We start from the raw sequence: 17,523 nt of genomic DNA on the forward strand, positions 1-17,523 counted from the left end.
TATCCATGGCGATTGTAGAAGAAGACATTAATCCATAGCTTTTGAAGAATGTGATTGATAAAACATGTCATTGTAACCGAGAATTGGTGGAGATTAGTTTACTATGGTTGTTTTTGATTAATTTAGATGCATCGTATAGGAGATTAGAAGTTTATTTATAAATTATAAATGATTCCTAGTGGACAATGCCATTTTACATAACCTTTGATTTGATGAAACATTGATATGATCAATCCGTAGCGACAAAACAAAAGGCCTCATACCATTAATGATGATATCGTAATTCATTTAAAATGTTTCTCAAATTTTTTTACACTTGGTATAGAATTTAGAAGAGAAACATTTAGTAAGATAAAACTACTATATAGTCTCTGATTGCTCGAATATAACGTATCATGCGAAATGGCATTGATCAATCTCGGTTAATAAACTTCTATACAAGAACCACCAAAATCATGTGCCATAATAGCTAGTGCGGTACAATTTAACGAGGAAATGTAAGTGCTAAAAGGAACTCAAGAAATCACATAAACCCATGTTGATGCACCCAAACTGTTAGTCTTGATCTGTTTCCACCACCGTGCTTCCTGTGCATCCACTTTTGTTCTGCTCTTTGCCTCTTGCCATCATCCCATTCTCGGTCATACATCCTATAACCGGATTAAGGACTAGAATTTCAGGTAATTAATACGCTTCAAAAATATAATCAAGCCTAACATAAATTTCATGATATACATATATATATATATATATATATATATATACATATATGTATATGTACATGTACATGTATGTATATGTACATGTATGTACATGTACATGTATGTATATGTACATACACATATATGTATATGTACATACACATATATGTATATGTATATATACATATACACATATATATATATACATATACATATACATATACACATATATATATATATACATATACATATATATATATATATATATATACACACACACTGTCCATTAAAGATATATACATATATATATATATATATATACACACACACACACTGTCCATTAAAGACCATAATCGGATTTGAGGCCACATGTTCAAGCCAAGTCCAGCCATGCCCCAGTTTTTAGGGCAATTGTCCAAGTGGGTCCAGTTCAAGACCAAGTACTACTTGGATCTCTTTGAAGAAAACAAAAACTAGATTTTCATAGGAAGATAGCCATCATAAGCACAGCTTGAGCATAGTTTAACAGAATATGCATTTGTATTCTTAAATATGGTGCATACGCATAAATCATGAATGCATTCTTAAGAATGAGATTCAAGGATACGGATCTGCATCATGACGAGTCATCTTGTTGGCTGCTTCTTTACCATGAATCCTCATTGGAGGTTCATAGAAGTAACCTGCACGCTAGATCATGGCTCCTTTTCTATCTCCCCTATCTCTCCCATCATAAGATTGTGACATACCAATAGGAAGAGGTGGAGGTGGTGGAGCAACTGGAGAATACTCACCAGCTTCCCCCAATGATAACTGCTCTCTTTTAAGTTTACGTCTCTTAGAGGCGGCACTAATATCCATTTCCTCCTTCAAAAAGGTTCACTTTCTCTCTCTCCCTCTCCCTTTCTCTTTCCCTCTCCTCCATGTCTATCATTGCTAAGATAAGCAAAAACCTTCAGTCTTCTAAGTGCAGTAAAAAAGTGAAAAAAAAGTTAGCATCTTAGGACACTTTGTCATCTAGGCTCAAGCTCTGCTTATTTATTAAACAAGCCAAGCTATACATTGTTCAAATTCCATGCATCGTTGTCTACTTTTAGGATACTTGTGAACCAAAAACAAGAACAAAGGAGCCACAAACATCAACACACATTAATTCATTATGGGCTTAACACCAACCCAATTCAAGCCAATGCAATCCAGCAAGCAACCAAATTACAGTTACCCCACCCCACAAGAAGAGGGAGGAATGGAAAGTTAAACTGGGTCAAATGCAGTCCATTTCTGCATGTCACCAAATCCCATCAAATAATCCTAAATGAAAATAGAATAAATAGTCAACACCTAATACATACCTTCATTAACAGTCCCTCTCGCTCTTCTCGCTTTCTCTCTCAAAAATCATCTTCTCTCCTATGCTTTGCATCATGTTGTGAAACCAAAGAATTTCTTCTGAGTGTCGCCTTTCTTTCTTCTCATGCCTAGGAGAAAGCCTCTGAGTATGCCTGGTAGTTCCAAAACTTCTATCAGCGTCTTCATCTCGTCTACCAGAATTAACAGATTGGGGAACCACATGAGGAGGCAAGGGTGGTGGAGGTGGCAAGTTTTGCCCATAAAATCGGTCGTCATCATGAGATTTTACCATGGATGTATCACCATAGCGCAGCTTGCTTCGGTCATCCTTATTTCGTTCATGCTTAGCTTTGTCAGAGGGCCAGTCAAAATTCCTATCAGCACCTCTCTCCTGCCCTCTCTCTACTGAATTCTCTCTTCCATATCTTTCCATTGACCTGTCTGTTGATCTTTCCAATAAAATATCATCTCCACGAGACTTATCAGGATGCTCTGATCTTTCACTATATTCCCTGTCATATCTCTCATTGCCTTTATCTTTTAATCTATCCATAACTTTATATATGCTTCTATGCATACTTTGTTCATCAGTTCCTGTCTTGTCAAGATCCACTAATCGAGCATCCATGGGCCTCTCCCTGTTAGAGAAGCGAACTTCACCCTCTAAATCTCTCAATTCACTATCACCTTCCCAGCGTTTGCTTAATCTGTCAGGATCTTTTGCAGGACTTGTTCTCCTTTGCAGCTTATCACCAGACTTTGTTGTCACAAGAGAACTATCATGCTTGGGAGCGTGAACAAGTCTAGGAGGCTGCTTTTGAATATCACCACCTTTAGTAACATCATCTTTTACCACAGATTTGGCAGCTCCATTATCTACCTTTAATTCACCACCATGACCATCAAAGGTTCTTGCAGATGATGTCAAGCCTCTTGCTGTTGTGGAAACTGCATTACCATTAGATGTGATTGCAGAAGAAACATTAATAACATTTCCTTGCCTTCCTTCTAACAAATGAGAAGGGATATCTTTGTCACCGGACGAAGTGCTAGGAGTTCTGCCCACTGCTTTTCCAGATTTGGAGTCTTCTTTTGCAAGATCTTGTTTAGGTGTTTTAATTGATCCAGCAGGTATTGACTGTTTTGCTGAAGCTTTCACCTGCCCAACAAATAAAGAATATAATTATAATAACAATATTAACAAAAAATAGAACATAATAAATCCTTCCACATTTTAAACAAATAGAGTTAGATTGTAGATCAAGGGTAAGTCTAACCCTTCAATAAAAGAATTTACAAAAATAAACAGATAAATGATTCATGCAGCTAAAGCCACCTAATAACTATATGATAATTGATCAAATTTTGTTTTTCTAGCCAATAACGGCATCCTTACCTCCTCCTATCTACAATGATTAACAGAAGTGCAAAACTTCATAAGTTGAGAAATTAGGACTAATGTTTGATATTGATTACACCCCTTAAATATTCTTTCTACTAACTGAAAGGCTGGACATAATATGCATTATACCATTAATGCTACTTCACCAAGAAAAGATCCAACAAAATTTAAACCATGGACCCATCTTTGATAACACAGACTAATAATTTTAAGTGATCCAACGGCACCAGCATAAAAATTGGTGGTGAGTCCCATTTCCTTTTTATTTTAGTCCCCAATTTATTTTCTTTGGATGTTTATTGAGTTGGCAACTCAATGATGTGCAGGATCCGTCTGAAAAATTGGTGACACAATGGGCAGAGACAAAATATTAGTGTGTATTTATAAGCATGTGTACTAGTTAAGAATGTAAACATGATAGTCTTTTTTTTTTTTTTTTTATGACAATGTAAACATGATAGTTAAGACACAGAAAATTAACAAATTGATAAACAACAGAAATAAACAGGCAATTTAAGTAGGCACCCTTCACCACATGTTTAACCATGATGATTCCTCTGTTGCAGTAATCAACGGTAAATAACTTAAAATCAGATGGCTCTTATTTTCTATACACGCCAATCTAAAGGCAAGTGATTTCACCCAAAGTTATTAAGGCGAAAGGCAACACTAAGGCGATAAGGTATCCCATGGCCTTAGGCGAGAGGCGAGGCGAGGGTCTTTTTGAAGCAAGGCGTTGTAACCTAAATTGCCTAATATATATATATGCTTCTAACATAAAAATTCATTCATTTAACTGGTTTAATAAGTAAAAAAGCACATTAAATTACCATTTGCAAATGCACAATAGCTTTTTATCCTAAACCAAGAGGAGCATATCAAACTTCCCATTAATGGAACCTAAACCATTTTAAAATTAAATTAATTAACCATTCTAAATGAGATTTGCATTATCCATTTAATAAAAATCATATAAAAATTGACAATAACAAAATGCATATCACTGTGCCCATATAATAAACAATATGAAACAACAATTTAACAAAAAAAAAGTGCTACTGCTTGATAAAAATGGCGTAACTGTTTGTAAGAGAAGAAAGCATAGAAAAGATAAGAAAAAAAATAAAAGGAAAAAAAAAGGGAAAATAAGTAGGAGAGAAGAGAAAAAATAGCATTCTCCAAGTCTGTTGGTAAGAGGAAAATAACAGGTGAGAGGGGAGAAGAATACAAAAGAAGAATAGAGGAGAAGGAGAGGAAAGAAGGTGAAGAAGGCAGAGAGAGAGAGAGAGAGAGAGAGAGAGAGAAAGGAAAAATACTTGGTCTGGTGCAGTTCTGCAAGTCTATTGGGGGCGTGAGTTTAGGGTTCCTTTTTTTTTTTGTATTTTTATGCTATTTAAAAAAAATAGAAAAAGGGAAAATAGACTTTCTTCAATCAGGCGACGCCTTGGTTGCCCAGCGCCCCTCTCCTCAGCAATCTCAGGGGCGCACCTCCTTCAAGTTGCCTCGCCTCAGCCAGGCGAGGCGCCATGGCCTCGCCTTGCCTCGCCTAGCGCCTTGCCTGGTGCCTTTTATCGCTTTTAATAACACTGATTTCACCTAAACACAGAGAAACCAATAACAATTATGAAGCACATCCATACATAACAAATAACACATTTCATAAAATAAAATACCTCAGATTCTGTAGAGTTCTGAGGCGACTCTTTGTGCTTTCATACGGTATTCTATTTGATTATTCTTCCATTTGCTATTGATTCGCCACTGATCTTGATGTTCTAGCTGCGATGAGGAAGCGGTGTTGAACATCTGACCATTCACGACAAAGATTTTAATGAATATAAGAAAATATGTACCTTCTGCAGCAATATTATATCACGGTAAAGATAAGGTCCAATAGTCGCAAGCATTTGAAAAAGCTCTTTGGTAAGATCAACGAATGACCTATGGCCAAGAGAACTAATTGTGTCCTTAGAATCAATGCCAGCCCCTGAAGAAGACCCAAAATTTTGGAGATGCATTTGACGAATGATATCATATGCTGCTGAGACTAACTTTTCAACAAGCCCGAACATAAGCATGACAGAGTTATCAAAAAAGCTAATGCACACATCTAGTGGTGCTAATAATGGGTTAAAAAGAATTCTAGTCCAAAAAATCCTTTCTCAAGTCAACACGCCAATCTTGGTGTGCATTCAATTTACCTAGACAATGCATTGCATATTTGAACATGTGCCACTGGATTTGGTGAAGAGAGATGATCAAACAGTATGTGAGCATGATACCTGAGACAAGAGATGTCATATAGAGCACAATAACACATAAATAAACTATCAATCTCAATTAAATAGGGCTATAAAGTTCTGCATGAGGAAAAATATTTAAATGTAAATTTTTTTTTTTAAAAAGCAAGCAATGATAGAATATTCAATCATTCCTTTGGGGTAAAGGGTACAACTATGCATGATAAACATAACATTCATAAAACATATATGTATAGGCTATAGACCTATATCTATAAATAAATTATAAGTAAGTAACAAAGGAAACTGTTAGAGATCTAGGGAGTCTACCAGAAGAGTGTCTTCTTGCTCCATTGGGCCTACCAGGAATCACTTGACTCTTTCATCCACATGTCAGAGCATTATGAGAATCACTGACCACCATTTTCATACCCATCCCCTGCCAAACCAAGGCTCCACTTGTTAGAGATCTGAGAAGCCCAAAGCACCTGAGGAGAATCCTTCTTGATAGGTCTTATGAAAGAATACACTCATGGGCTTGACACCACATCCAACCCAAAACCTTAAGACAATGAGTCTATGGGTCCTTCCCACTTATATGTCTCTCATTCATCCCATCTTTTTCCGATGCGGGAATTCCACACTTGTATATTCCCAACAGAAACCATTGCACAAGGCATAATGAAAAAGAACAAAACACAATGAATTATTCCAACATTCCTTAGGTGAAAAAGGGCAGAATTCCCAAGGACCATTAATGACAAACAGAACATTTATCATGTATTTATTTATAAATCAATCACTGTCAGTCAATATCGTAAGGGTTTTGCGGTCGCCGGACGATTCTTACCGAAGTGGAGAAAGTGAGGAGTCATCACTTTAATTTTGAGGGAAATTAAAAAAAACCTCTTGCAAAAATAAATTTAAAACTACTTCAAAAACAGAGATTCTAGGTTCGGGGTCCATATACAGGTGAGAATCATTAGGCACCCCACCTCGTCCCTCAACGAGGCGTGAACAATGATGTGCTCTTCATAAATTAAAATTGATAGTTTGGGGCTAGAGTTGTAATGTTAACCCTTTGTATTGACAAAAGAGATATTTAATATTTCACTATTACAGGTTGCCCAAGTACACGAGTATATAGGATGACCCTTCAGTGAACAAGTGTTGCATAATGGTTATTTTGAGGATGGGTAGTGAAGTTGTTATTTTTAGGGGGAATTTTACCTTATAAATATGAGTGCCTTGAGGAGGACTCTCCATCGGGCCTCAGCGTAATATTCGGGATACTTTGGAAGAACTCTCCTGCAGACCCGTTGTTTAAAAGCATATAAAGAGTTTCATAATAAAAGCATTTGGGGTTAGAAAGGGAAGAATTTTCTCCCGATCAGAGACATTATATTAGAATTTTAGTGGAGAATTTAAAGGAGGACTCTCTCCCGATCTTTTAGTATATTTTGTTAAATCTTATGCTGAGAACTCGGGTAAGAACTCTCTCTCGATCTCTTAATATATTTTGCTAAAAATTTGAGCTGAGAACTCGGATAAGAATTCTCTCCCGATCTCTTGACATATTTTGATGAAAATTTAAGCTGAGAACTCGGGTAAGAACTCTCTCCTGATCTCTTGACATATTTTATTAAAAATTTGAGCTGAAAAATTGGGGAAGAACTCTCTCCCGATCTCTTGACATATTTTGATGAAAATTTAAGCTGAGAACTCGGGTAAGAACTCTCTCCTGATCTCTTGACATCTTTTTATGAAAATTTAAGCTGAGAACTCAGGTAAAAACTCTCTCTTGATCTCTTGACATATTTTATTAAAATTTGAGCTGAGAACTCGGGTAAGAACTCTCTCCCGATCTCTAAATATTGGAAAAATTACCAGACGCAGGAAACCCTTGAGAAAGGTTTTTCCTGGTCTATGGGATTTTCGTAAATGAATGGATGTTGGGCCGAATTTCTTGCCGATCTTTCGCACGATTGTTGTATCCAGACTCTCTGGCTTCAGAGTTTGTCCTCTTTGTCACTCGCCCAAGGCTCGAACTTGTTTTGGTTTCCAATCTACTGTCTTGTCGTCTGATGTTATAACTCATTTTCTCATATCGATCCTATCAGCCTATTCTGACCTTTCTATGGCTATTTGAGTTGCGCTCATTTTCTCCTTTTTCATTTATTTGGGCTAAAAGTTATAATATCAGCACTTTTACCTGTACTCTTTGGAGTAATTATGAAACGTTGATGACCCGAACATTTGTTTTCAAGGGAAATAAAAAAATGATGCGATGATGAAAATAAAATTTGCGAAAGATAAAAAAAAAAACTGGTTGGAGCTAAGGAAATCTCTTTTAAGACTCGATGTGATAGATATTTAAAGAAAGAAGACACTCATGAAAACAAAGCAAAGGTATTTAATAAGCGACAAGTCAAACGCATACCTGTAGAAAGCTGGGATGACGGGTGAGCCAACACCGACCTCAGCAAATCTTAGGAGGCTTGAGACTGGAGCAGAGGAGAGACTTGAGCCGACCTAAAGTGATGAGAATCGCAATCTCAGTGATGGGAATGAGGTTAAGTATGCTAGGGAATGTGCGAGTACTGAAAGTGTGAATCAATAGGTTTATAGCCCTTTCCTTGAGATACTTTAGAAAACTAGTTTCTAAAGTTTCTGAAGAATTTAAGATAATGAGGCTATATTGAAATTCAGAGTTTTCTTCCATGATAATCACCACCCCCTCCTACAGTATCGCATGCAAGTTTTATAGGGAATGGGCGCTCAGAATAGAGGGTCAGGATTTCAAGAGGAGGAGACGGAAGGCCTAGATTCAATAGGACACAATTCGACGTTCTAGAATTAAAGAGAATCAAAATTGATTGTTGGGATTCCATTCAGAATTTCTGTCCTTTCACCCCTTAATCCAACGGTCAAGGGTCTTGCCTTACAAGATGGATCCAAAGGCTAGGAACAAAAGGCGCTGATTCTGTTATTTGCTTTTGATCTAAGAGCTTCAAATTTGTCCTTACAATTGTGATCAACGATGTAAATTGGGCTATACTGGACTGCTTTAACTGCTTAGAATCCGATGACAAGGGTTAAACTTGTGAATCAAAGGTCGTGATTGGAAGCGGTTGGGCTTCTCTATCACTTCTGATCTCTATATGTTATTCCTTGTTTTACCCGATTTCTCTCATTTTCCGAACTCTCCTCTTGATCAACCCATATTGGTCAAAGCAATAAATTCCTCAATTTCCGATGAATCCACTTCGGGTTCTGCATACAATAAATGCCAGGGCCCTATATATACGGGAGAGGAACCCATAATTTTCACGCTCTCCTTTGGTGAATTTCCAATGTACCGCTTTCGGTTCTTAATTTTCCGTGAAGTTTCTTGTCATGACAACGCTCAATCTTTTTCGATTATGTTTTTTGCTCGTCGCTTGAAAATGGATAATTTCGGTGATCACATAATTATTAGAGCATCGCTGATGACAACGAGAGGACCGGACTAATTTACCAATCGGGGTCCAAAATGACTACCGTCTTAGATCTCAATGCTTCTTGATATGATCTGCGGTGATCTCAAATAAGTGGTGCTAATTTCAATCTTGATGTTGGTGATCGCCTCTTGAAGTTCATTTGGCTCCTAACTATATCGGGGCCACGACTACGATTCGGTTCTAGTTGATGACAAACAATGACATCGCCGATGTCTTGAGAGTCATAGTTACCCCATCGATTTGGACATCTATCCGGTACTTATTCGGCTTTACGATCAAACACATCTTTTGATTCACCACAAGACTAGGCTTTGACATAGGCCTATTATGCGACATTTTGGGTTCTAGGAGTAGTCAGAGTTAGATAGAATGTAGTGTAGGGACATTTGTAATTGTTGATCTTGAGAGATCACCCAAATGATGTCGACCTTGAGAGATCGCCCAAATGATGTAGTTTGACCTTGAGAGATCACCCAAATGATGCAGTCTGACCTTGAGAGATCGCCCAAATGATGTAATCTGACCCTTTTGAAATGAAATCTATTATTTAAAATTGAGTTTGCTTATTACATTTTTATTATTATTCTGATCTCTAATAACTGTTGGATCTGATCCCTAGACGGATCCCCATTCTACCTATCTTATCTGATGATCTATCGATAACCGATCTTTTTTTTCCCATCTCTTTATTATGTTTCTGGAATTTTCTTTTGGTGTATTATTGGAATGGCTCGGTCCCATTAACCAATGCGTCACTTGGGGTTGTGTGAGCATTTAATGCCCAAGCGGGTATAAATAAGGAGGGGGGTAGCCACTTGCCCCCTTATGTCATTCTTAGACTCCTGTTGGCGATTTCAACACTCTCCCTTTTTCTAAAGTTTTCCGGCGCTGTTTTATACTCTGGTAAGGGCTTTAATCTTCTTCCGACCAATTTTATTTTTATTTTGTGAAGATGATTGGTACCGAGGGTCAGAGAGTTGCGAGTCCACCTTCCGTTTAGATTTTGTGGACGTATGAAGAAAGCGATGTGGTTGGGCGGCGGGCGGTCTAGCATAACCATTATTAGTTCTTGGTCAAGCTACTAGGCAAGCGAGCATCATCTTCGAGGAAAGAGAACCTGCCTGTTGATGAACTTCTGTTAATCCTTAAAGAGACCGATCTCCAATCTATCAGTCAAGAATACAATCTCTCGATCAATTCTTACGAACTCATCAGATGCTATGGCGATCATCGAGCCGATCATTTCTTTGAGGAAGGAGATCTCATCATAGTGTATGAGGAGCAGCTAAAAGCCGGGCTCCGTTTTCCCTTGGATGGATTTTATAAAGCTATTCTAGAATTCTACCATGTGAGTGTAGCTCAGGTGCATTCAAACTCCTAGCGAACTCTAGTAGCATTCAGAGGTCTTTGTCGAGCTAAGAAGCTAGAGCCTACGGTCAAAGTTTTTGCGAATTGCATAGGCTTGCCGGAGAAGGGATGATGAATTCTGGTTTTTCTAGGCCAAGCCGAACTGCGGGCTCTTCACCGATTTCCCTTCTTCGTTGAAGAACAAGAAAGATCGGTTTTTCATACTTAGAAGCAATGATAGGAATGGCTTTAAGGGGATCCCGCGTAATTGGAATTACTTGGTCCCCCAAGTGCCCAAGAAGATCGCTCTAAATAAAGGTAAAGATGCCATGGTGAAGGAGTTGAAAAATCAGGCTACCGTTCACAAATATTCATGTTTGGATGCGGTCATGGTGAACTGAAGTGGTGGATGATGTGGCTGATCAGCATGAGGATTACAAGCTACAACTCTCTGACCTCGGTCCCGTGACTGGTATAATCTAGACCCTTGGTCTCTTAGCCTTAGTGATCTCACTAACTTATTCTTTGTGCAGGTATGGTGGGAAGCGAGTCTGTAAAAGAGAGCCGCAAGTGAAAAGAGCTCGAGAAAGTGCGAGAGATAAAGAAAGGCTGCGCCTCTGCTACACGACAGAGGCGGGACCAGGTAGAAGCATCGAGCTCTCCATTCCGACCTCCAGAGCAGCCGACCCCGGAGCTAGAGGTTATTCCCTCTCTGCCTCGGCGGGTCAAAACTCCGCCTCCTCCTGTCTCTTCAACTGTAGAAGGGGGGCCTTCCCATCCAGCTGTTAGGATGCTCTCCCGAGGTGCTCAGATCCTCATTCATTCTTTGGAAAGGAATCGCTCAATTCTAGGCAATCCTAATCTGGCTAAGGTCCTGGGCGCTACTATCTATTTTTAGGAAGATAGAAACAGGATGGCCGAGGATAGCATTGATGATCTCTTAACTCAGACGATGAGCCTAGGTTTGGAGACTATCGCGAATCAACATGTAATCAGAGAAAAGGCTCACCTTTTGAGACAGGAGATCATGAAAGCTGTTCAAGACGCAGCGACCGCCAGAGCCCAACTCTCCACTGCCAATGATTACATCGCCAAGGTGGAAGATCAGGCGAAGTCTTATGAAGAAAGGATTACCGAACTGGAGCGAGAGCTTGAAGACGGTCGGGCTAGGCGTTCTACTGACCTCGCTCAATTCACTAAAGCGCTTAAAGTGATGGATGAGGAAGTTGTGGCGAGAGAAGCTGGAGCTTATGTAAATGATCATAGCGACCTCCTGGCGAGCGAGGAAGCACTATCACGAGAGGACTTCACTTGGATAGAAGCTCGTCCGATGGTCGAAGGCGACAACGAGGAAGAGCATGAGGCGAGGAAGAGAGGAATGGCGAAGAGCAGGTGGGAAGACCCTCTTGCCAATTGACTTGTACAATTTCCCTTGAATTTCAATAAATTTAAGTTTTTATGATCAGCTTCCAATGAGATCGAAAAATGTCAAACTAAATATGAATGAATACCGACCATCAAACTTAATTGTTAAAAGAGATCGGATAGATTGAAAAAAAATGACTTGGATTTATTGGGTCCCTGAATTACTTAGAGATCGGGTAAAACACTTATCACCCCCGGTTTGGAACATCGAACATAGTGAGATTAGAAAATAAACATACCAGATCAGACGATTGAATGGCCCGAGGGTTAATCCAAACTGATCCCAGAGATCGAAAAATATTTGACTTATTGATGAGATCGGAAGAATATCGTGAAGGAGAGATCGGAAAATATTTGTCTCATTAATGAGATCGAAAAAAAAATAACATGAAGGAGAGATCGGAAAATATTTGTCTTATTGATGAGATCGGAAAAATAACGTGAAGGAGAGATCGGCTGAAACGCTAACAAGAGAGATCGACTGAATCGCAATTTCTCAAGTTATGACTTTGAAGGTCGGCCGAAATATGGTGTCTACAGTCAATAAATTAACTTCTTAGCATTTTCAAACTTACAAAAAGGTCCTCTAATGATGTATGAATAGCAATTGAATTGAGTGAAAGCATATATAGCTTTACAGAATCACAAGAAACTTCAACAAAAATTAAACAAAGACTCAATATTACAATCAATGAGCAACCTAAAAAGAACAAGTTAAATAAGTAACATGTGATATAAATTCCTTTCTACCATCCTTGTTGTATTTATGTATCAAAGTGATTGTACAAATCTTCTAAAAATTGAAGCCAAATGGTGACAAGAGAAATAAGACAAGTGGTTATTAATATTTAATTAGAACCTTCATAGCTAATGACTCAAATTGATCCAATTCAAATGCGCAAAGCTGATAAAGTATAACTGTGGAGAAGCAAAAAGAAATTATGTGCATACTGCATAATTATCATAAACCACAAGCAAAAGCAAAAGAGATTTTCTTAGCCATTCCAAAAAATACGAGTTTTAGCACTAAACCTCCAGTCATCTACTTAAAGAAAGCCCGCGGGCAAGCCCAAAGTTTGACTGTTTTCAAGCTCTGAGGACCTTTCAGCAACAGCCTTAGTTTCCATGTCAAAAGCAGCAAAAAGCTCGATTGTCATGTCTCCTTGTTTATCATCATCTATGAGGTCCTTTCCAGTAGCAGACAGTTTTATTTTTCCAATCTTGTTGGACTGCAGAAATTAGTGTTATCAAAGCGGCGAGGCACCCGGCGAGTGCCGCGAGGCGAGCGCGCTCTGTCGCCTCATTGGCCAACAGCTTTGGACTTAGGGGAGGCGATGCCTCAGGCCGAAGAGGCGAGAGGCGACGCCTCTTCACAGCAACGGTAATTTTTTTTTTTTATAAATTAAAAAAATCAATAGAACTACCACTTACTTACCTGATGCAGCCACACCACTTCCTCACGAAGACAACAGAGCCGCTTTTTTCCTCAACCTCACGAAGACAGCAGAGCCGCTCTCTTCCTCGATTTCACGATGACAGGGACGGATCATCGCAGGGTCCTCTTCCTTTCAAGACAGAACAGGTACGCCCTCTCTCTCTCTCTCTTATCTTCTTCTTCTTCTTCTTCCTCGCTTCGATCTCTCTCTCTCACGACTTCTTCTTCTTCTTCTTTCCTCTGTTCGATCTCTCTCTCACGTCTTTTTCTTTTTTGCTTTCTCCCTCCACTTTTCTTCTTTGCTACTGCGTACAGGCACTATTTTTTATTTTTTATTTTTTTCCCCTCTCCTCTCCTTCTTCTTTCAACAGTCCCTTTTTATTTTTTATTTTTTTTCCTTCTCCTCCTTATTATTAATTAGTTATTATTAATTATTTATTTATTTGTTAATTTAATTATTTTATTTTTGATTCTTGTTAATTAATTATTTAAATTTTATGGGTATTGGTAAATTGATTATTTAACTTTGTATTCTTGTTTAATTAGTTGATTAATTAATATGGGTATTGTTGATTTGTTGGTAATTAGTTTAATTTTTATTTGTTATTCTTGTTAATTTGATTAGTTTTACTTTTTACCTTGTTAATTAGACATTATTTGTTAATTAATTAATTATTTTATATAAGTATTATTAATTTATTGTTAATTTGATTTTTTATCTTCTTATTATTGTTGATTAATTGTTTAATTTATATGGGAATTGTTAATTTGTTATTAATTAGTTTACCTTTTACTTGTTATTCTTGTTAATTAGTTTTAGTTTGATTAATTTTGCTTTTTTCTTGTTAATTAGATATTAGATGTTTATTTTATATGGGTATTATTAATTTATTGTTAATTAGATTATTTTCTTTTTGTTCTTGGTAAGTAATTGTGTAATTTATCTGGACATTATTACTTTGTTGTTAATTAGTTTACTTTTTACTTATTATTGTTAATTAGTTGTTAGATTAATTAGTTTTACTTTTGTCTTGTTAATTACGCATTAGTTGTTAATTAGTTGTTTATTTTATATGGTATTATTAATTTATTATTAATTTGATGATTTTACTTTTTGTTCTTATTAATTAATTGTTTAATTTGTATGGGCATTGTTAATTTGTTGTTCATTAGTTTACTATTTTACTTTTTACTTATCATTCTTGTTAATTACTTATTTAATTTATATTGGCTATTGTTAATTTGTTGTTAATTTATTTATTTTTTATTCTTGTTAATTTTTTTGTTAGATTATAAATGGGCGATAAGAATAATACATCTGGATCTTCTGCTAGTAGTCAAAGAATGGACCCAGGATGGGCACATGTAATTCAAGTTAATGAAAATAATACCAATGATCTTCAATGCATATACTGTATGAAAGTTTATAAAGGAGGAATTAATAGAATCAAGCAACATCTTGCTGGAAGTTACAAAAATGTAGTTCGGTGTCCAAAATGTCCAGAAGATGTAAGGAATCAAATGCAGGAATTCATTGTTAAAAAAAGAGAGCAAAAATCAATTATGAATATGGAAAGACCACCTAAATTTGATGATGTTGAAGTACTGGGATTAGATGAAAATGAGGAAGAGGAAGAGTTGATGCTAGAAATTGGCAGTGAAAGAAGAAGGCAAGTACTGGAGGTTACAAGTACTAGTGCTTCAAAAAAACCAAAAGTTTTACCACCACAAAGTAGTAGAGGGCCTATTGACTGTTATTTTTCCCCTAAACCTACTGTTACGGGAAAAAATATGAGGCAAACTACCATTGATGAAAATAGTCCAGCTAAAAAGGAGTTAAGGGAGCGTGCTTGTGTTGCCATAACACGATGGATGTATGATGTGGGAATAGCTTTTAATGCTGTGAATTATGATAGCTTTGGGGAAATGATTCGAGCAATTGGAAATTATGGGAGAGAAATGAAACCTCTAAGTTTTCATGAGGTTAGAGTTCAATTACTTAACAAAGAAGTGCAAATCATAAATGATCTTCTCAAGTCTCATAAAGAAGAATGGGAAAATTATGGATGTACATTGATGTGTGATGGATGGACGGATAGAAAAGGGAGAACCTTGATTAATTTCTTGGCTAATAGTCCAAAGGGAAGTGTATTTATTAAATCAGTTGATGCAAGTGATGAATCAAAGACAGCGGCATTGTTGGCTAGTTTGATTGAGAAAGAATTGATGGACAATGGTCCCAAAAAGTAGTTCAAGTTATTCTGAGATAATGCATCAAATAATGTTGCAGCAGGTAAAATTTTTATTTAATTTTTTCAATTACTAAAAAAAAATATCATTTTATTTTTATTATTAATGGAATGAATTTTTCTACTTGTTTATGATAGGGAGAATATTGGAAGCAAATTTTCCTCATCTATACTGGACTCCATGTGCAACGCATTGTATAGATTTGATGTTGGAGGATATCATTAAGATCCGTGTTTTCAAATAAACATTCCGCAAAATTGTTGAGCTTACTGGTTTAATATATGGCTCTTTAGGAGTTCTAAATATGTTGCGGAAGTTTACTAATGGAGTAAAATTGTTAAGGCCAGGGCAAACTAGATTTGCTACTGCTTTTATTGCACTGGGAAGGATTCATCTTCAGAAAGCCAACATTAGAAAAATGTTTACTTCGGAAAGTTGGACAACTTATGAATGGGCTAAAGAGGTGAAAGGAAAAAAGTGTGAAAGGACGGTTTTGAGTCCTGCCTTCTAGAATCATGTTGTTTATGCTCTTAAGGTTTTCGGTCCTCTTGTTCGTGTGCTTCGACTTATTGATAATGAAAAAAAAACCAGCCATAGGATATATTTATGAAGCCATGGATAAGGCTAAAGAACCCATTGCCAACTCACTCAATGGCAATGAAGAGAAATACAAGAGCATTTTTGAGATTATTGATGCGAGATGGTCACTTCAATTGCATCGTCCTTTGCATGCTACCGGATACTTTTTGAATCCTGAATTTTTTTATCCAAATAAGATGAGAATTGAATCTAATGAAGACGTCAATACAGGATTGCTTTCGTGCATTCATAAAATAGAAAAAAATTTAGCAAAAGTTGACATGATTCTTGATGAAATTGAGAGATACAAGGCAGCTGCAGGGACCTTTGGTTTTCCTTCTGCTATTAGAGGAAGAACAACCAAATCTCCAGGTTATTAATTTAATTCTTATTAATTTTTCATTTTGCTCATTTATTAATTTATATCATGAATTTAACAATCATTGGTTCTATATTTTAATAGCTGCTTGGTGGAAAACATATGGTTCTTTAACTCCAAACCTATAAAAGTTTGTTGTAAAGGTTCTAAGTCTCCCATATAGTGCAAGTGGTTGTGAAAGAAATTAGAGTGTATTTGAGCATGTAAGTAACATATATGTATATATATACAAATTTCTTAATTTGTTATTTTACCTTGAGGCTTTTGAGTTTGAAGTTTAACTTATTTGTTACTGTAAAATAAATGACAGCTTCATAGCAAGAAAAGAAATCGACTATTTCAAGAACGCTTAAACAATTTGGTATATGTGAAGTACAATAAAGCGTTACTACGCCGACACACTTTTGGGGATATCACAACACCTGTTGATTTAGCAAATATTAATAAAAGTAATGAGTGGTTGCTTGGTGAATTAGAAAAAGGCAATGGGGATGATGATGATGATGATGATTCTCTTGTTTTCATGAATGACGTGTTGACCTGGGGTGATTTTGGTAGAGCAGCTAGAGTTTCTGAATCTCGTTATGAATTGAGATTGTAACACCCCTATTTGTATAGCTTGGTACATTTCACTATTTCGGTGACCGGAGTTGGTCAGGATAATTAAGGGGATTAGAACCACAATTAAGACAACTAGATAAGCTCTGAACACAAATAATTAGTAATTGCCAATTAGTTAAATATAAATAAGAAAAACAGAACATAAGAAGTCAAATGAGCCGAGAGTCACAGCGATGGGTGACCTTCTCGGGAAGGATTGCGAAGTCGATTTAAACTCAAATTTCGAACCGTAAAATATAACGCCGCGGTCCTTAAGACTATTACAAACACAGTGGAAAAGAGAAAATCATGAAA

The 17,523-nt window shown here is 36.9% G+C and overlaps 2 protein-coding genes and 1 pseudogene across 2 annotated transcripts; 2 read left to right on the forward strand and 1 right to left on the reverse strand.

Annotated features, from left to right (window-relative positions):
- Nucleotides 1–1,955: 1,955 nt before the first annotated feature.
- LOC110668612 (THO complex subunit 2-like) lies at nt 1,956–5,471 on the reverse strand (annotated as a pseudogene).
- Nucleotides 5,472–14,696: 9,225 nt separating this feature from the next.
- LOC131176802 (uncharacterized) lies at nt 14,697–15,650 on the forward strand. Its single transcript, XM_058141840.1, has one exon. It carries the CDS (start codon nt 14,697–14,699, stop codon nt 15,648–15,650), a length of 954 nt encoding a protein of 317 aa, XP_057997823.1.
- Nucleotides 15,651–16,205: 555 nt separating this feature from the next.
- On the forward strand, nt 16,206–16,808 carry LOC131176804 (uncharacterized). Its single transcript, XM_058141841.1, has 2 exons — nt 16,206–16,601; nt 16,693–16,808. The coding sequence occupies exons 1-2, from the start codon at nt 16,226–16,228 to the stop codon at nt 16,734–16,736; spliced, it is 420 nt and encodes a 139-aa protein (XP_057997824.1). The 5' UTR covers nt 16,206–16,225; the 3' UTR covers nt 16,737–16,808.
- Nucleotides 16,809–17,523: the final 715 nt, after the last annotated feature.

The sequence above is a fragment of the Hevea brasiliensis genome, unplaced genomic scaffold (assembly GCF_030052815.1).
Source record: "Hevea brasiliensis isolate MT/VB/25A 57/8 unplaced genomic scaffold, ASM3005281v1 Scaf25, whole genome shotgun sequence".
Classification (NCBI taxonomy): Eukaryota; Viridiplantae; Streptophyta; class Magnoliopsida; order Malpighiales; family Euphorbiaceae; genus Hevea; species Hevea brasiliensis.

Excerpts from the sequence above, each read along its gene's own strand:
- LOC131176804 (XM_058141841.1), top strand. The coding sequence starts at position 16,226 with ATGAAAAAAAAACCAGCCATAGGATATATTTATGAAGCCATGGATAAG. Across the intron at positions 16,602-16,692 it reads AAGAACAACCAAATCTCCAG|CTGCTTGGTGGAAAACATAT; the intron begins GTTATTAATTTA and ends ATATTTTAATAG.
- LOC131176802 (XM_058141840.1), top strand. The coding sequence starts at position 14,697 with ATGGGCGATAAGAATAATACATCTGGATCTTCTGCTAGTAGTCAAAGA.